The 25,808-nt window shown below is 38.6% G+C and overlaps 1 protein-coding gene across 4 annotated transcripts in view; it reads right to left on the bottom strand.

The window, feature by feature from the left end:
• Positions 1-25,808, bottom strand: part of LOC108779352 (LIM domain-binding protein 2) — a 92,461-nt gene that overhangs the window by 25,177 nt on the left and 41,476 nt on the right. For 3 of the 4 annotated variants that reach the window (XR_001940872.1, XM_018546765.1, XM_018546753.1), the window contains exon 2: positions 4,109-4,211. Coding sequence is in view for 3 of the 4 variants with exons in the window: in XM_018546765.1 (XP_018402267.1) it covers positions 4,109-4,211 (103 nt within the window). In the remaining variant the exon portion in view is untranslated. The remainder of the gene's footprint in view (positions 1-4,108; positions 4,212-25,808) is intronic. The other variant, XM_018546758.1, reaches the window with a different exon arrangement.

The raw sequence follows: 25,808 nt of genomic DNA, 5'->3' as shown, positions 1-25,808 counted from the left end.
TGAAAGGATTGTAACATTGAAATTTGGACCGCTGTCTTTACGATGTTTCATGCCTCGTTTGCTCTTGTCAACTTCACGCGGTCGTGTTCAAAAGCGTCTTGTACACGCACCTATCGCGGAACGCACAGGTTAAAACGCATGAGCACCGTGTGACTCACGTGCGCAATCATTACAAATGCAGTTTGTGGAGCCGGTCGTCGTGGTCGCGTGCTAGATCGAAGAAAGGCCGCGATATTTCCGAGAGAAATTCAATTATATTTTTTCCTTTTATTATTTCAGTGTACGCGATTGCTGAAAATTAAAGAGTTTTGTTCTTTGTTTCGATAACTCGATCGTTACATGTAATTGAAGTATTTTTTAAATATCGATAGAGATTTCTTTGAAATACACTTTTTTTTTTTTCGGCAAAATTCGTGTTGTGGTCCTCGAGCTTAACGTGCCGCGTTGACCGTATTTTCCCACAATTTTCCCGGCGGACGCGTTTGACCGCAACCTCCAGTTTACAATTAAACAACACGTTTACTGCAAAAACGATGACCGGTGATTCGTTTCGGGCAAAGAGATTGCACGGGGTTTGCAATCTTTGGCCGATGGCCGCGGCGTAATGGTGCTTCGGTTACATCGTCGCGGTGGAAAAAAAACATTTTTTTTTACGCTTCTCATTCGGAATCGCCGTCGGCGCGATTCATAAAATAAAACTGGCACTGCGTGTGCAAGAGTGTCCGATTGGCTTGTCGAAACGCGCCGCGCGGCGTCCAAAGGTGGCATAAATGCGAGCTTACAAGCGGGTGCGTTAACTCTCTTTGCGCTCATTTTAACCGCCACACGACACGTCGTAATTTTACCGAGAGGCGCCACTTTCACGCGTACATTAATATTTCGATAGTATATGTAAATGTTTTTTAACGAAGAATTTATTTCGCTTTGATCTACCGGCGCGCACCACGCGATTTCGTTCTGCTTGTTGAACGCGCACAAACGCTATCCGGACCGTTGGATTTCAACCGCTGCGCTGATCGCATAATTCATTAGTTAAAATTGGCGTGAGCTTCAAAAAAGATAAATAACAGCGGTAAAGGCGAATAAAAAAAGATTAAAGAAACAAATAAAAGAATTTTTCTTTGTAAGAAGAAAAAAGGTACCCCAATAATTATTTATGTTGACGGCCCAAACGTGAATTCGGGTCGAGTACGCAGAATATATAGCTCGAGTATGCATAAGTAAAAGCAATTGCAATACACCGGTTCGATTCTGACCTTTTCTTTCTCCCGTCGCGCGTCGTAACGATCGATGCGGTCCACATGTATACATGCGTATATATTGACATACGCGCTCCCTTTCTCTCTCTCTCTCTCTCTCTCTCGTTTTCATATATGCTAGTGCCAGCAAAATATAATTCGCACACGCCCAATCCCCTGTGCGTCGCGCGCGAGTATGACCAAAGAGAGAAAAACGAAATTTCCCGAATAGCTCTGCACTCGCCGAGATGATTGTTGTGGTATATCAATGCGACCAGGAAAAAAATGTCTCCTTTCATTACGAATCGCGCCCGCGTACTTTTCAGACACGACTGAACAAACTGACTTATGCATTTACGATTGTGAGGAAAGAAACGGAAAAGTGTTTCCAAAATAATCGAAGATATTTAAAAAATTTCTCTATTCTCTTTCTCTCTCTCTCTCTCTCTCTCTATTCTTTCAAGAACTACACGTTATATTGTACTTTTAAACATGACAGATCTGAAAATAATTTTGTTCCCCATCAAAATAATTATACACTTACGAAATAATTATATAGAGTGTTCACGTATTGATTACTAGAATGTCAAGATGCAATTCATCAGCGTTCTTCGTAATTATTTTAAAATAAAATTGTTTCCAGATCTGTACCTAATAGCTAAATTTTTAGGTACTTCAACAAAATCGTCTTTTTTATGAAGAGATGCGTATAGAAAAAAAAATCTATATTGGATTTTTCTCGTAGAGAGAGAGAGAGAGAACGTGCAATTTATATGAATTTTAAAACTGACAAGAGATATTAGAAGATGTCGAAAAATGATAGCTCATGAGAATCTTACTCGGATATTTAGTTGGTTGGACATAAAACAATAATATTACATCTATGTATATGACGAAGCTATAAATCGCAATGAATAAGTGTCCATCGTGAGAATTCCGTTCCGAAAGCTCGTCGAACAAGAGCTAAACACGCGGTGAAGTTTTTCGTGTTGGCACGCGCACAATCTCGAGAGACGCTGACAGTCTACCACCATCGTTCGCTGCTACTCTTAAGCGATGCTAACGACAGAAACCGAAGAATTTATTCGGGCCGCTTATCGAGACCTCCCAAGGAAGAAGACCGGTTGTCCATCCGCGACTCGAAGATTAATGAACGCAGTACTAGAAGCGGAGGCTCATTAGAACGCATTAACCTCGGGCGCTTTCTTTTTTTTTTCTCGCATTACTCAATCCTAATGACATATTGACCATTACTCCGCGAAGTATCAAACCTTCAAAAAGGAATATATGGCCAATGCTGCCTGTCGTAAATTGCGCCTCATTGATGGAAAATAATTTTCGACGTGTATAGTATACGTGTATGTGGTACTTATGAAATACGCATGCAAATAGCGACGATAAAACGTAAAGATTTGTATTTGTATGTAAAATCATTATAACACTTCATCATTTCTGAGTTATTGCGATATTCAAGAATAATTTAGTCGTTATGAAAAACAATGTTCTTTTGTATTATTCTTATTGTCACTTTTAAAGCTAATTTTAATTAAATACTTGGTATTAAGTCATTCTTTTCAATTATTCCTTTTAATCACTTTATAAACATATCAATTCATAATTTTTTTCGAACAGTCGTAAGAATAAACTTACGACGCGCGATGGCAATACAAATACAGTTTTCTTTCGCATGTAGCCTCGATTAATTTCTAACTGTTCAAAATCGACCCGACGCGGATAGAACGACATGTGCGCGAACAACAATGCGTTCCATGGATCATATCTTATCGCCATTATTATCGTGGATTTCTCAGAAGAGGTCGGTTTATCTGCCGGTGGAATATGGGCCAGATAATTTTATAGTGTAAAAAAAAAAAAGCCGCGAACGGAGATTCGAAGGAAAAGACTTTCTATAGTACATTTCGGATAAAAACTAGGTAAAAATATACACTCGGACATTTGCCATTGATCCTGTGTCTCTGCTGAAAGCGAAACAATTGTAAACTCTGATCAAAGCTATGCGTTTATTTCTATTGTTTTCGTTAGTTAATCTCTCCGCGAATATTAAACATTTCTTGTAAATAATTCCATTAGAATACATATGACTTGAAATTTTTCTAGATATGTTCCTCGTGTGAACATGACAGAACAGTTGGCTTCAAAATTATATAAGCTTTTTGGGTCAATACAAACGATAGAAACAAACGAAAATTACGAGCGATTTAGCAAACACGATTAAACAAAACGGCGTGCAATAACCTTTATCAAAATAACGATATCTCGAATTGCGATAAATAGCGCATTCGATTAAGCATACCGTAAATTTCGTCGCGCTGACCATTTCAGTACCGTGAATATTTTTCAAAGGAGTATTTATTTTCCAGGTTTCACAAAAAAAAAAAAAATACATCCTTTTTGTTCGTGCGGTAATCGGAAAATTGGCAAAACCATCGCGCAGTCTATTAAGTATCAGGAATTTTAGGCCCCGCATGCCGCGAGTGACAAGATTTTTTATAATAATTTAATCAGGAACGGTATCTATGTATTTTACAATTAAACGCAATGGACTTTATATAGTATCTGCAGGGTATATCCAACCTCGTTCAATTTTTTATTCCGTTTTTACGGGACTGATATCGTAAGTAATTTATCGAATCGGTTGCGTATCGAACATACGAAGAATACGTTCATGCGTGCGCGCGCGCGCGCGACAGCGGATGAATCGTGCGAAAGGCCGACGCGACGAAGGATGAGTATAGACTCGCTAAACTCCCGAATATCACAAACACGCAATCATACGTATAAACTAAAAAAAAAAAAAATTGCAAAAAACGCGGAAAAAAAGAGAAATAAATTGGAAAAAGTGTACTCACCTCCGTGCGCTGCGATAACCTCTTGTTCAGCTCGTGAAGCCTGAAGTCCGGTTGTTGGGTGTAGCCATAGGCTGGAGTATGCCTCCTGGGGACAGGCAACGATCTGTCAGATCAAACCGATCGCTCATGTTAGGCGTGCTGTGTCTAGCGTGTTATTTTCGCGTGTGTGCGTCGCAAATGTTTCATGCATGCATTACGCGTCCTCCCCTCCCATCGCGTCGCGCCGTGTCTCGTCGCTACCCAGCGAATTTTCGTAAGGCGCCCCGAGGGGTGCGACTATACCATACCCTACCGGTTAGTCCTCTCCGAGTGTGTGCACACCGCAAAACGCGCTCGGACGTGGCACAGATTCGCGAAATGTAGTTTACGACTTTCACCACGACTGCGCCATTCTCGGTCCCTTTAATGCATCGCGTTACGGAAGTGGAGGTTTGAAACAGCGCAGCTTTGAAGGGTTTGAAGCAACAATGCTGCTTTTTAATCGACTTTCTAGAGAAATTGTTCCACACTTGTTCGCTTGGTGTTGTCGAAATAAGAATGTTACACTGTTAAATCTGTAGTGTCGAATTTAACTCAATGTGAGCCGCCGCCACCGCTCCTACTAAATTTATCGTTATTTTATACTAAATCAATGTCAAATTATATTTAACACACTACAGATATTTAACAGAGTAAATCATTATTATAATAAAATAATTATAGTATTAATATATCGCTATAGTAATAGTAACTTCCGTAAATTCTGACTTCAACATTTTTAATATTCGAACATTCTAATAACTCAAACTTGTCTTGTTAGTACATCACTGCTAAAAAATATTTCTCAATGTATGTACAACGCTCTTTCATCGAGGGAGTTCAGGCGATTCTATATTATTGTCCAATTTCTATCTAATGTAGATTAATATTTCGGTTTAATCTATTCTTAAAAAAGATTTGAAAAAGTTAAACTTACATTAAAGCCACTTTACATCGAGAAAAATTTCTGGTTACAAATGAACAAACCAGATTCTAATCACATCGGTTTAAATTCTCTCAAGAAATTCGAATTTTTGTCTGTTTTTATCCAGAATTCCAATTAATGTAACCAGACTCTTTTTCCGGTATATTCGTTAATAAAAACGGACATGTAAGGTGGAGAAGTGCAATTTAATAGCTTCAGATATCTATAAACCCTAAAATCTTGGGTACATAAAATTTACTGTCAATACGAAGACCTTTAAAACGAATTTTTTAGTAGCGCGTGTACGATCGCCGAAAATATATATCAATGACGACGAAAGTTTAATTGCTCAGCTGTTTGTAAAATAACGCTATACTATCAAAATCAATAATAATGCGAAGGCCGTTGAATTTATTCTGTCAGTACAATTGTCGGCGATCATCCAGATACCGATAATTTAATGTCACGAATCAATTATGACATTATCAAACATACATATTACACGGTATGTCCAATTTTCCCGAATTAGCCACTACAACGATAATCTAATTGCAACAATTTTGTAATGACAAACAAACGCAAACTTTTGTATTTTTCGAGTATCGTTATATATCGCTTCATTATAGAGATCTGTTACTCTTTATTTAATCAAACACGACTCACCTTTTTTTCTCTCTCGCTTAATTTTAAAGATTTTTGAAACATTTATCCTATATTACAAAATAAATCGTCCACAGTGTTTTTTTATAATCTTTCTTTTTCATCTGTATTTTTGACACAAAAGAGGATATTATTAGATGCCTTAATCGATGCAAATCATCGAGAATCGGCTCCCGGTCATTCGTAGAGTAGCAGTTGGTTAACCGGAGGATAATTAACGTCGCGTTGATAATATTTAGTGCTCGGAATGCCCGGACCGGTGTGTACCGCGCGCATATTCGCGCCCCGAGGCCGGACGAGCGATCATTAAGAAGCGAGCGTGGTGCGGTGATTAATAACAAGAGTACGCAGAATATTCCGGCAACACAGATAGTCCGAACGCGCTGCACTTCCGGTAACGAATTTCGGGACTACGTTCGGCCCACGATCGATACTACATTTAGCACATTACGCGTTCATACGCGACATTTTGTGTGACGCACGGATTCCGCAACGTAACATTCCAACGAAGAGAAGTGGGAATAAGGATCGAATGTGTCTCTTCGAAGTAAAGTTGTGAATACAAGATGTCTATCGAACACAAGATTATGAGAGATCGAAAGATTTACTTATGGCGGGGTTATTTATTCTAAAATCGTCTTAATAATATCTTGAGATGCTAATGCCAGTGCTCTCCGATTGGCTTATGACATCTTAAGACTGTACTGAAGAAAGACTCAAATATGAGAATCGACTGTAAATACCAGCCTTAGAGCTCTAGATTTACAAGAATGGCATCTTTTTTTTTATGAAGATTTCTTTTATCTGAAGGAGAAAGCCGCCGACAGTCGCGTTTTTTCTATTGGCTGCTTCTCTTCTTTCTACTGCCATTTTTACCTAATTAGTTTATCATTCAATCAAAAAGCGCTTAGTAATTCTTTAACATATAGTTATTGAGTCAAATATATGGTATAAGTCGTTTACGTTACTCTTGTAAATCTGGAGCTCTACTAATGCCTGGTGCAAGTCGGAAGAAGTCGGACTTTCCCCTGAACTCGTGATATCGACCTTCATGTGCCACGATTTCTTCCGTGTATTGGCAACCTTGTAAAATAACTATGCTAATTAGAACGCACTTAGTTGCAGCGAGAGACGAAGACAAACAGAGTAGACATAAAACGTTGCGATAATGCGGGAATGATAATTACGCGGATTGCTAATGTATGTACATGCGTCTTAAAGACTGAGAGACGGACTTGTTTCTTGACTGACATTGTAAAATGTATACATTATTGCTTTATTCGAATTCTATTGAATCTACCGCGGAAAGATTTCTGGGATTTTCCACCGGATTTGCGATATCGTCGCTAAACATCCGGTGTAACATAAATGACGATGCGAGAGAGATAATTTTTTTACCGGCCACTGAGCTAAATAGTTAATTTTAAAGCAAATAAAGTATTTATATCTTCGTCTGTTCTCTGAAAAAGGCTAAAAAAATGAGCCGAAATATGTAAGAAATAGCATGCAATATTCAATGTATTAAATTAATTTGTTAATAATGGTAATTTATTGCGTACAATTACGGCGCTTGACTTCTATGCCGTCTTCTTCCGTTTTAAATAAAATATTGCGATAAACATTGGATTTCGACAAATCAGACTCTCGGTAAACAATGGCCTTCGGCGAATGAACAAGAGATAAGGCACTTCCTTTGAATCTTTATTCGACGCAATCGATAAGATAAATCACTTGAGCATATTCCTCGAGATCTATGTTTTTCGCGAGAAAATTTTAAAAATATGTACAAACGTCTAATTTTGCGATAAATAATAGATAAATGTATAGATTGGTAGATACGTAAATTTTACTTATATAAAAGTAAAACCAAATCAATTGAATAAATTAAGATGTATTTACCGATAACTGATTGGGGGAAAAAAGCTGGCAGATATCAATTAATGGAATGAATAATTACGAATGGCTGCAACAGATCAGATCGAGACGAAGTTCGGAATAATCTTTTTTCACGTGCAAGAAAATACACCTCCCAAGATCGATCGTGTCGGGAAAGAACTTGGACTTCCTCGTCTCTGGAGAATCGATGCCATGGGACACCCCGGCGACACGTCACTGTCGCACACTCGTGTATGTGTGCGGGTCAGATTTGCCAGGGGTGAATCGAGATCTCAAGGGTTGCAAGGGTAACCCACTGTCGTGTACGGTTTATTGGGGAATGACGAGACGCGTGGACAAATCTTTCGTCCCGTTCGTTGTATCGCTCGATTAAGAACGATCGCTCGACGCGGCGTAGATGTTACTAGTAATAATCCTACACAGAAAAATCAGTTTTGCTAAAATATCGAAAAATTGACTACATACAGTTCTGAAAGTAATTCTGTTGCATCATCAAAATAATTATTATGAAGCTCAAGTATAGTAAACAATGATGTAAAAAATTTCGTCATTCTAGCAACCAGTTTGAGCGTTTACATAATAATTATTTTGATGCTTCGATAAAATTATTTTCGCGGATCTGTATTTAGTTAAATTTTTAGATACTCCGGTAAAATTGTTTTTCTATGTAAATATAAAAAAAAACACTATCTCATCGAACAAAACACTGAAAGATCACAGTAGGAATTTTTGTAGACTTAATTACAAGTTTTTTAATGCACGTATTTAACAAATCGACAAATTATTCTTCTTTTAAAACATTAGTCGTACAAAATTTACTTAAGAATAAAATTGAATTCTTTTTTTTTTTTTAAATAAAATACACCTGCACGTTTACTTCATTCAGTAACACTCGCAATTTATCACGTCGAATAAATAGCGAAACAGTCACGTCGTACATAAAACTGATGTAACGGGACGCGATCGCTTCCGGAATATCAGCGGACACATCGGAAACAAGTGCACGCTGCTTGACGAATCGGCCGCGACTTCGTAAGACGGAATCGAATCGCGCTAATTTAGTCCGATAACGTAATTTCACGCGAGGCACGTAACGGCCGTAGAGTGCCGTCGTGCAATAACCTCGGCGTGCGCGCATGTAACGCCCGGCTTTTCATTCAAGACGTGCCGCACGATCGAACTAATTAATTCGTCGCACGGCACCACGGCGTGCGGGTTGCCCGCCAGAATTTTTGCCCGCCTTCCTGTGCATCCCTGTTCGTCTCTCGAATCCGAGGAGAAGATCGTGACAGATCATTCCGCCGATACGGAACTAATCCGTCGAATGAAAAACTAGTGCCTCGCACGCGCGTGCTTGAGTCGGCACGCGGCCTGAAATTTTTCAAGGCTGTCGTCTCAGAAACAGCACGAAGAGAACGGTTTTACTGACACATCTAAAAAAAAGAATTTTATTTGGCCCAAAAAATAATAAAGTCAGGACATAAATAATTTATGTGGAAACAATAAAATAATGTAAGAACTCAAATTACTTACTATTTTACTAAAATGTCCAAATTTTTTACAGCAGTATCATCATATTTGAATCTTCTAACTAATTGTTTTCATCATCCAACAAAAATGTTTTCAGAAATGTAATTTAATTTTTAAATTATCTTTAGATGCTTCATTCTTTTCGTGTAGCATTTGATAATAAAATATCCAAAAGGCATTCATTAAACCTGTTTCCATCTTAATTTATTTCTTTTATAAATTGTTGTCGTTTCTATACCGTAAAATATTTTTGCAAACACTTTTGCTGATGAAACGCATTAGTCTATCTCTCATATAAAATATACTAAAATTGTTAGCGATATATTTTGTAAAAGCATCGCTGTTTAATGAATTAAAACATTTACTGCGAATACTACGATGAAATACGTTGCGTTTCTGAAATTATCTTTTCAGGTTCTATTGAAAAGAAAACCTTTCTCTCGTTGCACTTGACGTGACTAGTTCAATGTGAATTCATTCAGTCTGCTTCTAATACAGCTAGCCTATCATAAACACTCAACGTAGATAAGATAGAGCTGTTAATCAGGAAATTGATCGATTTGTCGTGATTCGTCCGATATAAAATATTCAATTCGCTACGAGAAGTTGCAATTTCTCTTTTCTGACAAAAGTGATTTGAGCTTTTTTAAGAATTTTATGCTAAGCAAAGAAAACAGATTTTTTCTTAATTTTTGGCACCTTTATAAATTTGTATATACAATGTGTAAGGATACCTCATGAGTCTTGTACGTAAGTTTTATATGAATTTTACTTATTCGTTCAGGCAGTATGTTACTCTTTTCGATTGCAAAAGACGGACATAATTCATCGTTAGTTACTAAAATAACATTGGCACGGGTATCGATCGCCGTGCGGTTATCTTGCGCGACGACTCATTCTCATCGATACTCAACATCAGACGTTTACGCGTTCGATAAGTCTACAACTCTTCCTGAAAGTTTAGATATTTCGAGCTTTCGAGAATCTGCGTTTACTTCTTCAATGTAATAATATTTTATAGCACATGATTAGCCAATTAGCTGTAGCTTATTCTCTAAATTTGCAAATATATATGTTAAAAGTTGAATAAATTTTTACAAATAAACATGCGCTCTTCAGTAATTATTAAAAATACATTAAAGAATGTACTGAATTTTAATAAATATTTATATATTAAATAGTTCTCTAACTAAATGTAAAAGCATTTATTTATTTGGTATAAAGACTGTATTTATTTAATCTCTTAATGCGTGTTCTAATAATGTAATTGCAACTACAACTATAATGGTATCCTTTCCTTCAAAAAAATTAGAAGTATGAAATAGTTTATACTTATTACAATTTTTTTTAAATACACAATCTTGTAAATATTTTCTGAAGGTGTTAAAATGTATGTTAAAATCACTTAACAATTTTTCTATATTTCAAATAATGAAAATTAAGGACACGAACTTATCTTGTGTAGTAAGAGACCAGAAAATCATCGTGCATGCTAAGGATTAATTATCATCTTTCTATTGAGTAAATATTGATTTATTGTAAAAAAATGAATAGTTAATTTTATACTATTAAAAACATAAGTATTAAGATTGAATACATCTTTTTAGTATATGTATTTACGTAACACATATATAATGCAGTCAGAGTGCAAGAGTCTGTCTCTCTCTCTCTCTCTCTCTTACAGATAATGTATTTAGAATTGAAATAATATTCGTGAGATTATATTTGATGTTTCTCCAGCATGATTACATTTCTCCATCCTTTCCACTTTTGACGCATGTTTATCGACCGCTAACCGCCGCGTACTTGAAAGGGTTAAGGTAAGGGGTCAGACCGCGTCCGATTACTCAGGTCGGCATCGTACGACGCCCCACGTGCTCGTGCCGGAAGCGGCATCGGCGCGGCGTGGCCGATATCTCGTCGGAGTCCACGGGATTTGCAAACAGGTCGCCGTGGGTGGCTTCGCCCGTTATTAAGCCGCGGGAGTTAATGGCTTTAGTTTAGTTCGCGTGGCTAATGGGCGTCCCGACGCGCCGCTTCGCACCGCACCGCACCGCACCGCTTCGCTTTGCTCCGCACCGCACCGCATCGTGCCACGCCGCTGGGAATCAGCTGACCGGCCAGCTGGCTCGCGTGGCTCAGCTCGGCACGTCGCCGTCGTGTCGCGTCGCGTCGCGTCGCGTCGCACGGAACCGCCGGTTGAGAGTCGCCGCCTGCAGGGGTCTCAGATTGGGTTAGCAAAGGGCGCAGTTTGGAGCGAGGGGGCGGCGGCGCCGAGGGAGAGGAATCAGAAAGAGAAAGAGAAAGGGAGAGAGAGAGAGAAGCGGGAATCGGGGGACAGCAGGAGGGTGTTATTAGGGGTTGCTCATGGGGTGGTACGATCAATGCCAGGGAGTCATGCTAACCCCCAAACCCCTCCTCCGAAGTCTATATATAGCGAGTACACACATGTATGGAAGTTCGCACGTAGCTAAGTATATGTCGAAAGCGTCCGTGAGTATATGTGCGTGCGCGTATGTGTATGCACGGGGTTAGTCTACGCTAGAGAAGGTGAGGAGGGGTGAGACGAAAACGGGGCGAGGAAGAATGAATCCACGCGCGAGGCGCATAAACGCACGCGTGTGGACCGGATATTTTGAACTCTCTCTCGCGGACTCGTGGGCATTATCCGTCGTACACGCGGCGTGTTTTCCGCGTGTCGCTCTTGTGAGTTTACCGGCAGATTACTAACGACGACAACGGGATCCATTGATATGCGCGCGGATCCGGCGGATTGTTCCGTGTAATAATGTCTCGCGGTGATATTTTGCGAGCAAATCGCTCGCACTACCTAGACAATTATTGAGTTTCGAGTGGAAATGGGATCGATTAGTTGTAGCAGAATCGGCTCTAGACTAATAGGCGACTAGGGAAACGATTAACCTACAGTTGCTTTTGCTTATTTATCGCATAACGCGCCATGTTTCTTATCTTGATCATTAGGAACAGAAAAAAGAGCGTTTTCTTTGTACAGAAAGAAAACTGATATTGTTTTCAGTTCATCTCTATAGAGCGTAATGGTCTTTTTCTTTCGGAGAGAAAGCACGAGGTCGAGACAGGTATAACCCGCACGTGTCGTAACATTCTTTAACAGTTTCTTTTCCATCTTTGTACAGAAAGGATGGTAGAGAGCTAATTGCTGTAGATGAAACGTTAAATTGACCCGGGGAGAAATATGCGACGCTTCGCACAATGCTGCGAGGGGCACTCGCGTATATATACACGATGCATTATGCGCTTCAAAGTGATGTACCGCGTGTAATGCGCAATCTGCATGTCATAAGGATAATAATGGAGAAAGGCACAAGCAAGCTCGTTCAGGGATGTTATCATGAGCTTTAGTCCATACACACGCACGGTGCAGCAATCCGATGTGGCCTAACTGTCGAAGGACGGCGCAACGCAGCATTCGCTATTAACGAACCTTTCGTATTGATCGAAGGGACGGTTCTGCCGAATCTAAAATCGCGTCATCACCATCGCAGTCGTACGAGAAACTTGTCTCATCTAACGTCGAAGAACAAATAGTAATATTGCATTTATATGTTAGTATGCAAATATTTTTTTATAAATGTACACGCGATATAATACCATAATACAGCAGAGTATTAAAAAATTATTTAAAGATAGAAATAATTAAATAATATTAATCAATCACAATCGATATGATTATCGGTTTTGCCAAATCTAAAATCGTATCATCACCATCACAAGAGAGAAATTCTCATTTAGCGTTGAAGCACAAATAATAATATTTATATGTCAGTGTATAAATATATTCTTGCCAAACATATTACGCGATGTAATACAACATAACATCAGGAAATCGTTTAAAGGAGGAAATAATTGAATAATATTAAGCAATTGAAAAAGGATAATACGAGTATTATCGGCTTTATCGAATCTAAAATCGCATCGTCATCATCACGATCAAGAGTCTGTTTCGTCTAGCATTGAAGCACAAATAATATCATTTATATACATATTTGACGTGTAAATACTGTAAATATCTTCTTGTTAAATATATATGCATGTGATACAGCATAGTGTTATAAGTGGTTCAAAAGAAAAAGTAATTGAATAATATTAAGCAATAAAAAATTCTGAGGGTACAATACGAATATCCACGTAATCTCTGATCATCTCCAATTAATACAACATATCGATAAAGAAGAACTATTAAAATTTGATGTAATTAAAAAGTATAAAAACAATTGTATAGACAAGAAAAAGTTTCTCTCTGACTACAAGTGCGTGTCAAATGGTTTTGTGTGAAAGTATGTAAAATTAAATAACAAACACGTCGTAATTATCATCTTTCTCAGGGATGATGAATATCAGAACAACTCTTTCAAACTGCTATAATAGATATTTTGGACGCCACCGCAAGCAAGCATGATAAATAAGATCGCTCAGATCGCAGATAACAGCAACGCGTGAGCTTGCTCCTCTTAATTACACGCAGAAATTCACTCGCTGGTCCAGGTTCGGAATAACAGCCGACTCAGCTTCGTCGCCGACGCCGCCGCAGCAGCAGCCGCAGCAAAAGCAGCAGCAGCGGCAGCGACGCGACCGTTGAGCCACCACCTTATACTCTCGCAAGGACTTTCCGTAGCTGGCGCAGCAGTAATCGTGCTGCCACGCCAGCAATTTATCGCTGCCCATGACGGCGTTTTATCGGCGATATTCGTCCCTTTTTCCGCCTGGACCCTGGATAATTCACCTGGACCCGGCAATCCAGCCCTCTCTCGGCTTCCCCTTCCTCCTCTTCTTCCTCCTATACTGAGATGGATGAAGAGCGCGGACGACGAATTCTCAGACATATTTTGTTGGCACCTTAGTCTGATGGCTAAGCTTGGACATTACGATTCGACTGCGACCAATATCCCCCAAGGTTATCGTGGAATTCTCGCAATCGAATTTTCCGCAGATACTGACGGATTGACGGACAAACGTGTCACGGGAAAAAACGAAAAATGATCGACCGGAGAGAACCGCGTCGCAACGCCATAAAAGAGCAATGATCGTGACACGCGGCTCGTTTCGAACTCGGGCAGGCCATTGCTGGAAAAGTGAGCGGCGTGAGCCTCTCCATGATGAAATCGCGCGCGGGCAATAGTAAGCTATAGTTACTTATCAAACAGGAAAAAAATCTCCGAATTGTGTTGTGCGTGTACATAATTCTTTTTTTTTTTTTAATTTCTGCCTTCAGTTCTTTAGAAAGAAGAAATTTAATTACAATTTTATAATAAATATCATATCACAATATTGTAATATTAAGCGCTTCAGAAGATAATCATAACAAACTATGCACGTTTCTAAGTTTTTATAATTTTTTCGAACTTTTATATCATTCACCTTCGATCGAAGGTGATTACCGTTAAACAATAGTTATTAACATATGTTAATAATGTTTTTTACAAGTTTTCGCTACGTTATATAGAAAATCGCAAGAACTTTCTTTTCCGAAAGTAATCCAGAAAATTTTCACGGTATGCAAACATTTGCAATTTTATTCTTCTCATTAACAAAAAAAATTTATTTAGTAAGATTAATGTATTTAATGAGAAGACAAAACTCACTTTTTTAAGACAACAGAAAGAAGAAATTTTTATTTCATCACTTTCATAGAGCGTGCGTTTGAAATTTTAGAAATAATCGAAACTTTTGCCTAAATTCTAAGCAGAATCGTAAGATTCGTAACATATTCTCGTAAGACTTATAAGAATTTTTAAACGCTTATATCTTTATGCAATATCTTCACAGACAGCTTTTTGCTAGTCATAAAATTTACAAGAAATAGATATTTGCATATAATCCTACGTCTTTTGAAATACATAGGTACGCATAAAATTAGAGTACTATTAATAATAGTATAAGTTCTTACAAGTTTTATAAAAACAAGTTACAAGTCTTACGATTCTGCTTAGAAGTGATCTAATGTATCGCACAATGTTTTTTTGATCATTTATAGAACATTTGCGTTTGATAATTTCTGTAATTTTAATGCGATCTTGCGTTACATCAATTTGTTATTTTTTTCATCGTCGATTTTCAAATTACGGATCGATAATGAACCGCAAACCTGGCACTTCAACATCGTACTCTTAAGCGATTTTACGGTTATTTCTTCAATATTACTGCAAACAATAACGATATGCGAGCTGTCGATGCACCGACAATGCGAAAGAAAAAACACTAAATTTATATTCGATCGCATATACCGTGAGATATAAGCAGCCGCCTTTCGTGATTTATGAGTAACTCGATAAGGCAAATGCTCCTCGATACGAGCAAGATGCACCGAGAAATATGAAAAAGATAAATTTTGCAGTTCGTTCGGATACTGTTTTGCCCTGATTACCCGTTGACCCCCGACGATTAGGTATCAATTAGCGGTGCGAGCCCTCTTTTAACGAGAGTCCAAAAGGCAAAATTGATAATTAATACTGAGCGATAAAAAAGATGGAGCGGCTCGCGCTCCCACATTTTACCTTCGCCGTGAAATTTCTCGCGATCGTGTTTTCGTGATTGATGAATATGTGTACGAATGATGAATGTGCTAAATAACCATCCATTATATCTACTATATTTAAACAACTTTCGTGCATCAACATAGATGGTGATTTAATTACTATCACACTTATGTTCCAATTTATCGATATCAAAGCAAGTACCTAGGCGAAAAATTATAACAGCCTCCGTATTTTCAAATTGCCGCTGCTGATAGTGTGGAGAAGAAAATATTTTTAACACTCGAGTAACTTTCGACTCTAATCAAATTTTTCGCGACACGCACTTGCAAATCGTTTTTTGTCGCTTATGTCGCTTCATAAAATTTGGAAATAGCACATTATAATTATGGTCGGCACATACAAAACAATATAAAGATACCGTATAAGTAGTTTAATGAAATTATTAGATTAAATTTCTGCTGCTAGTAACAAGGTTTTACCGGCGCACATTGAAAATCGCATTATCGCTTGCTTTGCTCCACGAAAATTGGTAGACGCGATATATTTTAACTGTAGTAAATATACATACGACGCAAGTAGTGTTTGGCGAGCGTGTTAGATTGAATTTTTGCTGCTAATGAGATTTTCGCAACGTACATCGAAAATTGCATTACCGCTTTTGCTCCGCGAAATCGCCGGACGGTACCTTTTAACTTCGCCACGATGACACATTTAAAAATTCGGTTTGTAGTCGCATAATAACAGGTATCGGTATATCTTCTAACTCTAGATGAAATATGCCAATGACAAATAATTCATTAGAAATATATTGTTTACAACAATTCATTAATAAACTTGACTCTCTATCGGCTAACAGTTGGATTTTGAAGACACAGCTAATAGGTATTTTTATTGTAAATTTTAGTACACGAAAAAAAAACAATTTTGTTAAAATATTTCAAAATTTAGCTACATACAAAGCTGCAAAATCATTTTATCGGGCCATCAAAACATAATTATATAGAGCGTTCAAGCTGATTGCTAGAATATAAAAATTTTTTTTAATTGCTCATTATATTTAAACATTCTACATAATTATTTTGATGTTCAATAAAATTATTTTCAGATCTGTGTGTGTGTGTGTATAAATTAAAACTTTAAATACTCTAATAAAACCGTTGTTTTCACATAAATAAATTAAAATCTTTAATACAATTCTACTTCTATATATGATAGTAAAAAGTAATTATTAAAACTTTCACAAGTATGCAAGAATCTTTTTTAGATTATATTATATAATATCCGGAATAATATAAAAATTTGAACTAAAGTTCAAAGACTCCATGTTGATGATGGAATGTACAGAATTCCACATGGCCGGAAAGTTAGTAAATTTATAACAATTTATTGCACTTATAATGTCCTGGAGATGACTCCCTACAGCTGGAGTAACTAATTCGATATGTGCAACATGATGTATCTCTATGAATGATATATTTCTATGCATTGGAGAAGGCTAAAAATGAGCCACAACATCATAAGTACGCGAAGATTTTAAATATATTAAATCCACTTTTTAAATTGTTCATTTAATTAATTCAATGATTTTTTTCTTGCGTGCCTCACTTCTTTGACCTTGTTTTATTGATGCTGAGAAATCATTGTTATCTATATTTATTATTTATATTAACGATTTTTTTATTAGTAAGTGATAAATTGGTTTCTAACAATATCAGTTACATCTATTAAGTTACATCTACTGCGAGTCTTTATGACAAGGAAACAAGAGTATGATTGTCGGAGACAATGCGCATTCGAATAAAATGATGGTGTCAGAAAACGGTGACACATCTGTTCGGGCTAAATTGCCGTGGGATTACCGGGTTTAAAGATGTTACACGATCTTGAAAAACCGGTTCGGTCATACGGACGAAAGAGGACCTCATGAATCGTTTACCCCCCTTCGTGTCAACCCCGTTTCAGCCTTCGTTTTCGCCTTCGTTTCTAGTTCGGATACCTCTGCGACCAGTTTCGCCGAATAATATTTCTGCGTGCACACGCAATCGTAGTTAAAAATCCATGTTAACGTAAATGCACGAGGATCAATGATCATTACATCAAAAAACTTAATAGAATGTTTCGCGTGTAACCCTATGCTCTTATTGAAATAAATGGCGGGTTATGTAGCGCGGTCAACGACTGCGATAATCTCTACAATTCACGGAGAAACGGAGATTCGTGGTGTAATCGCAATATCAAATTTCATCATTGCAAACATATTATTATCATCGTCCGATCTCGACCTCTCGCTCAACGTAAGGCTGGTTGTACCTGTGGGTGTGAACGCGGTATAAAAGTGCACATCTCCATTATGAGTCGGATAGCCTAATAACATGTTACATCCTTGATTTTTTTTACTATATAGTAGTAAAAAAAACAAAAAGGAGCATCAGAGAAGCCGATTTGAGCTGAGCGTATTCGATCGGACAACGGTAGCCGTATAGAATTAATAAACGCGTGTCGCGGATAGTTACGGCTTAAATCCACTCAAACGGCTCGTCGTTCAAACAGAACGACGCGATTACGCGATGCAGAGCCATTCAGCGCGCACGCGACATATCGCGCGATTAAAACGGCGCGGGTAATTTATCGTCGTAAGGTAGACCCGCGCGACAAAGGAAGCGCAAAACGAAAGGCACCGCCGTCGCGGCCGTCTCTCTCTTATTACCGGCGCGTTAGCGCTGTTTACACGGAAATGACGGCGCGATAAATCCGTGGTGTCACGGTCCATCGTTGTCCACAGGGCTGGAAGGCTTATACCGGTTTACGGTAGGCGGGCCTGCAGGCTTTACACCGATAAACCACCTCCTCCGGTGTTTATTCGGCTATCCTCGGCGATTTAGACATACCCAATCAACCGCCGAGATTGATTCGCGAATAAATTTACGCGTTTCAGCGCGGTGTGATTACCGCGTACGGATGCGCGATAATTACGCGTACCGTGTCGCTCTATTATTGATAAAATAATTATCGGCCGACGACACAACGTGAGGGATTAGGGTTAACGCGGCTCCAAGCTTTGCGCTTAACGTGATGCAGCTATTGAAAGAAGCGTCAAAGAATTTTTCTTCTAAATTAAATTTAAATTAAAAATATCATCGAGAAAACAGTTTCTGATATTTGTGATTATAATTGCATAGTGAAATAATTACAGTTAGGAAGCTTCATTTTTGTAGTTATTACTGTCATAATGTTAGTGATAATTATTTTATACCCGGAAAAAAAATGTTCTAATTAAACCAACGGAAGAATCCAATAAGAATAGGAATCATTTTTTTGGTGAGAACAACCTGAATTTTTTATGATAACGAGAAATTCTGTTCGATATCTCACTGTTGTTGGCCCCTTTTGTTGATTTAATCAGAACATTTTTTAGTATAATTCTATATACGAAAAAGAATAATATATAGTTGTTTTCGAAAACATAATTTTTTTACTCGAGGATAATCATATATTCTTTTTGATATATACATAGAACTGTAAATATAATTAATATTACTAATATACAATACTGTACTGAAATAGTAATAATAACTTGAAAATAAAGTTACTAAACCATAATTATTTTACCATGCGATGTAATTACAAATATTAAAAATTTTTCTGTCAGTGATTGTCAGGTAGTAGTGACCAATTTTGTAAGAGCGTGCAGATTAATTTGCGATCGATTATACGCAACAATCGTATGTTGCGTCCAGATGTTCTTCCTACTTCACGAAGCGTGCTCGGCAATTTATTTCCCATATAAAATATGAATTTTATCAGAAATACAACACGATAACACATATATAAAATATCTATGTTGAATATAGTTTGCGTGTCTAATTCATAACGGAGAAACTCGTTCCATTAATATAGCGTGATTTGTGCATATTCATATATAACGCGTGGCCGTGATACATTCTGACTTCACCCGACGACGGTCGTGCAGAACGGCGCACGATGCGATGACGCATCGTTACCATTAGATAATTCCAACCACGTGTGCTCGCACAGCGAGAGAAATTAATTTTATTCAAATTATCAAACTTTAACAATTCGAATATTATCACGCTTGACTTCTTTGTCAAAAGATTTCTATTAAAAACCGATAAAATATTTTATAAAACATCACCAACGACAAATTGATTCGAGAACGGACTAATGGCATCTCCCGCCATTTAACAGAGAGTCAGGATGTATCTCTCTGGCACTAGAAGGAATAATAAAACGAACATCGACCGCGTAGAGAGAAAGATAGGGGTGGAGGAGAAAGAGAGCACAGCATTCTCGCGACTTTTTCCACCGAGACAGCCGCGAAACGCGCGTGACGAGTTGTCGCAAACGCTCGGATCTCGCGCTGCGTGTGTGGGAGGCTGCTAATTTATTGCACATTAACGTCACTTGCTGCTGACGAGCGAGCGGACGAACGCGAGCGGGGAAACCACGCTAACGCGTGTTCGCGCACGCGTCTCGAGAGCTGGAGGAGAGTTCGTCAACGCGGACGACACGTGGAATACTCTTGGCCTGAAACTATCGAGAGAAAAGTTAATTCCGCCGCGCAGATGCCAAAGCGGCGCGTAAGACGACAAAACGTTTCAACGAGAGCAGAGGTGAATCATTCCATTACCGTTTTAATCTATCGTCTGTTCCGCGACACGACACGCGCGCGAACGCGCCGAGTCACGTCAAAACGTGACTTCGACAATTGTCGTAGAGGCGCATGACGCAGTTATTCTTACTCGGAATACGAACCCCATCGATAAAAGACGATCAGTCTCGGGACTAGGAGGGCAATTTTCATCGAGTTCGATTTTCAAATACATATATAGGTACAATTATCCCGTAGACGTTAGGAAAGCGTAGCTTTACGCCAAGTATTCTGCGGATCCCACTGTCGGAGAACGGACACGGAATTCATTGCAGCGTCGAAATATGAACTTGCCGAAATTAAATCGGTTCCAATCCCCGGTTTTAGCCTCCTCGTACGTCTACGTGCGGCAACTGCGAAGATCGCCGCACATTCAACGGATTTATATAATTTATAAGGGTCCGTGATTAAGCTGATATCAGAAAGCGAGCGTCGGTCCGCGGTTATCGTCACCTTGTATGTACATATGTCTCTCTCTCTCTCTCTCTCTCTCTCTCTCTCTCTCTCTCTCTCTCTCTCTCTCTCTCTCTCTCTCATCGGTGTACATAAAACATTCGTCCTAATATATAATACATTCTGATCCGGGTGTTCGCGCAGGCTGGTACAAATCTCAACGCTAATGCACCAACGTGAAAATAACAAAGTTGAAATTTCGCGTACGCGGCACGAGTTTTAGCGCGTCTCGCTATTGTGCCCCCGCTATTCTTGGCGTGATAATTCGGGACGAAGGACGGGAAAGGTTGGCACCAAAAGCAACCGTTTTCGCGCGCACCACGGACGCGGTTCGTGACTTTTGACGCGATCGCGAGGAAAATCGCGCGCTCTCTCGCTCCGCTCGCCTTTCGGTATCGTATAATACCGCCTAGTCTGTTAAAAGTAAGCGCAGCGGCACGCGATGACGGCGAGGAATCCTCGGCCGCTTCCTCAGCCACGCTCTCCGTTGTCCTTAATTGGGTTTATGCACCACCACCACTGCCGCTGCCGCCGCCGTAGCGTTAATAAATGCGACTAGGCAAGTGCATTCTGCGCATCGCGAAGTCCAGCCACGCGCCGCGCGCGTTTACCCCAGCAGGCCCTTATAAAGGCTCAATCAGTCTGATCCCGATTGAGTCATTAATTGCCTTAAAGAGGGCAAGGTCTTGCCTACGGCACTAAGCGCAAAGCCGCGTCCCCGAGAGCGAGCTACATCTCCGTAGGCTTAGCTCGAATAATCTGATGCGGATGGGTTGCGGAATGCTCGGAGGATTTACCTATCATATGGCTTAGAAACATTTTTGAGGTTGCCGGAGAATTAAAATTTCACACGGAGAGAGAATGGTTTTAGTCAGATATCTAAAAAAGTTTACTATAAATACAAATCTGAAAATAATTTTGTTTCCAACATCAAAATAATTATGTAAGACGCTTAAACTGATCGCTGGAATATTAAAACTCTTTGCATCGTTATTATGTTCAAGCATAATTTTGATGGTGCAATAAAATTATTTTTAAATCTGTATCTAAATTTTTTAATATTTCAATAAAATCATGTATGCTCGATTAAAAAATTAAAAATGTAAATCCATATGTAAGCCCGGAAATAAGCAGCTTATAAATCGCCGCCATCAACAACATCTCTTTATTCTTTATTTACGGATATTTAACAGAAATCCAAATTATCATTAATAAACTTTTAATTACGCTACTTTGCAAAACTGTCATCGTGCGTTTTCGAAACTGTAGAATCAATGGCTGCGTTCAGCTAAATGTTTATTTTGCAACTGTTGAAAGTTTCCTTTGCTGAGATAGAACTATTCGTTCAGATTTAAAAGTATAATCCAATCAGTGCAAAACGCTTACTAAGCGTTGATTTCTGCTGAATGCGACCAATAATGTCATTCATTTATATAATAGTAATAACTTTATTGATATGTAGTTATAATAAAGAAATTATAGATACATAAAGAACATAGATATAATTAATTAAAGGCTTGTGCCACAAAATGTTTATGAATCTGAATCTAAAAATTATATAAGACAGAAACATAAAAGTTAAATCGATAGAAACGTAATAAAAAATAATAATATCGTAATCACACGTATAATAAACTAAAACTGTATATACTGAGAAAAATTTATATACATTTATGGAACTAATTGAACAGTCCATTATATCAATGATTTCTTCAAACTGTTGTCCGGTTGTTATAAAAACTGTGGTTCTACGTATTCATTACAGCACTGTTAGTTTCATAATTAGTTGTCCAAATGTAAACTGCTGTAATGCGCACGTAAAGCTACAATTTTTTAACACTCAGACAACAGTTTTAAGAAATCGTCAAATATAATGGAGAACTGTTCAGAAAATTAGTTTCAAGATTGTAACAGGCACATTTTTATAGCATTTTTTTTTACGAAGACATAATTTAACGGACGTGTAATTACAAATAGCTTTGAAGTTACAATCACGAAACTAATTGTCCAGACAGTGTTCCATTATGATTATAGTGTCTTCAAATTGTCGTCCAAGTGTTAAAAATTGTGGTTTTACGCACACATTATGGCACTAATAGTTTATACTTAAATATGGACAACTAATTGCGAAACCAGTGTTGTTAGCTTGAAGAACAGTCTGAAGAAATCATCGATATAATAGCGTACTATTTAAACGTTTCGTTTCGTGACTGTAGCTGCGTTCCGATATTCACTGTCAGTACAGAGAATTTATAGTTTGCGTGACATGGACTATAGATTTTCAGCATTGGCAGTGAATGCAGCCTGTATAACATAAAACTCGATTTTCTCATGATATGACAAACAGTATGCTTCTCGTCAATTACATACTTATATATTTATTAGGTATGAGCAGACATATATAAATAATGGAAATTTATTGTACACACGTAGTACACATATAGGTCAGAATTTAATCCTACGATAAGATATCCTATCGATTGCATAATTAATTTTGCTTTTCGATATAATTAGATGAGAAGATGGATCATCTCGAGAGAGATCAGACGGCTATCTCTGAAAGGATACATAATATAATTCGAAAACGAATTAGCGGCAGAGCGTAGGCATGTTGACGATATGTGAATGCAAGGTCGAAGTTACTAATGCAAAAACTATATTTTGCTGCAAGCATCTATATTTGTGTTCTACGCACAATGCGGCTCGCCGAGTTTCCGTGACTTCGTCCGCCTCTTGATGGCACCGTTAGATAACTCGCTATTCGTTATCGCTCGCAATACCGCGTGGTACGCGTTACTCGAGGATAGATAAACAGATCGCCCAGCGATCGCGACACAAACTTATGCTCGGACGCCGAATTCGCAAACTGCAGCCAAGATCAACAATCCGCAGACGACGAAACTAGAAATCGAGAACATCCGCGGCGATCAGTGACGCAAGATGCAAGCAGTTGTTACTGGTCGACATATCGCTGAAATACGATACGACGTGAAAGACGCGAGTCAATTCCATTAAGTTAATTTCATTGAAATGGAAAGATTTATGCATACCTCGAAGCACGCATAAACCTGGAAAAGCTTAATTGAAAATTTAGTTAAACTTGCCACTTATATTTGTGTGCTTAAATATAACGGTAATAGAAGAAAAAAGATAAATCGGAAAATGTAAAAGATGACTAGAGATGAATTGCAAGCAAAAATAACACAACTAAAATGAAAAATAACAGGAGAAAATTAAAGTAATAAGAAATAATGGTTATTCGCAACTCCTATATTTCATCCGATGATTTTTAATTTATGCCAGAACAAGTTCAAAGCAAAGATCGTCGACGTCGAGAATCGATTATAATTCAAGGGTATCATTACACGATGTCGCCGGTAATGCAACGGTTGAGAACATGAGATTCTCTCGCATGTATCACATGAGAGAGGCAGGAAGGGGTGATGATACTTCTCTCTCTCCACATCGCCATCCCTTCGTCTATTCTCGCGCAATACGCCTCTAGGCGCTTCCATAACTTGCAGGATCTCTCTGCCCTTCGTCGGCATGCCGTTTGTATATAGGGTGTCTCAAAATAAAATCTCTCTGTTCTCTTTACATCAGAAATATCAGAAGTATCGATGATTTTGAAGTCATAAACAATTGAAAAGAGGACTTTTTTTCAAATAGAACTTCGATGGAAATTTTTAAACAAAATTTTCGCTTAATTTTGAGTGGGAGTTTAACAATTGTTTTATTTGAAACTTTGTTATACAGATATATGGAAAATAAAAGTGGAAGATCGCAATAAATGATGACTATCTTCAATACTTTTGCGATAAAAAGTTGAGTCAAAATAATCAAAAGTAAAACTATCATTAATAGTTATAAGACGTTTTATTATGTCGTATCCAGCATCTCTTCTTTTGAGACGCCTTATAAATGCATTTTTAAGTGCACCTTCCGACAATCCTTCATTCGCTTTCGATGTATTGTCAAGAGTATACTTCTGCCCTTTCTTCTTCTTCTCAAACAAACCGCCCTATCATACCGACAACGGTGGCAATACTATCGTTACTTATATATATATATGTACGTATCCTCTCTCGTGAAAACCGATGCAAAATTAATGAGGTGCTCAGCCCAATCTAGATGTCTCGTCGTGTACCGACAGAAGCATTCCGAAATGATTAAAAACCTTGAAACGCGGAAAACCGCGACGCGCGTCAGAATGCGCCTATATGAATTCGGCTAGTCGGTTCTATTATTAATGATGATCGGTTAACCATCGCCTTCCATTGGGCAGTATATGCCCCACACGCAAGTAAAATCGCGTGTCGCCACGCGTGAATTTTGGGATCATCCATGCGCGTGCGTGCGCATTGCGTAAGGAGACTGCTTGCTAGCAGACCTCCGCTGCTGTTCGGCGTACACACGTGCGAGGATGAAATTAGCCGACACCCCTTCCTCTCTTCAGTCTCCTCCATCACCGCCGTTTATTCCTCCTCTTCCATCTCCTTTTCCACTCTTCCCTTTTTCGCCGGTTTCCCAAACCGCGTCTACATGGGCCATGGAAGTCGTTCCATCGTCGTTTTCCTTTTCTTCTCCTCCGCGCTCCCCCTTAACCCTGCCTACGATCCTCCCTCTCTCCCGATGATGCGTGTAAACATAGGTCGTGCATGGCGCGCATGAGACCAATTTTAGAAACGACGTTTTGTCTCGCGCGATCCAAGACCGATGTCTCTATCAGTCGTCTGCCGGAAACTTGGAGGGTGAAAATTGGGGGGGAGGGTAAAAGGGGAAAAAAAGGCCGGGAAGAAGAGAGAATGATTTCCGTCGCAGCTGTTACCAATCCCGTCTACCCGGGGTGCTCCATTAATTCCAACAATTCTGTACAGTATCACTTTAACGCGCAATTATTGGGTATTCTCCACGTAGAAAAAAAAATACGTTCAACTTAAATGAGTTGCCCAAAGAAATTCATTATGATCCTTCATTGTAAAGCACATCGGCGACGGAACTATTTAATATTTCATCCTACCGATAAATCCATAA

Source organism: Cyphomyrmex costatus, unplaced genomic scaffold (assembly GCF_001594065.2).
Source record: "Cyphomyrmex costatus isolate MS0001 unplaced genomic scaffold, Ccosl1.0 scaffold120, whole genome shotgun sequence".
NCBI classification, from domain to species: Eukaryota; Metazoa; Arthropoda; class Insecta; order Hymenoptera; family Formicidae; genus Cyphomyrmex; species Cyphomyrmex costatus.
Note: the sequence above shows the minus strand (reverse complement) of the source record. Positions and strands in the feature narration are given on the sequence as shown.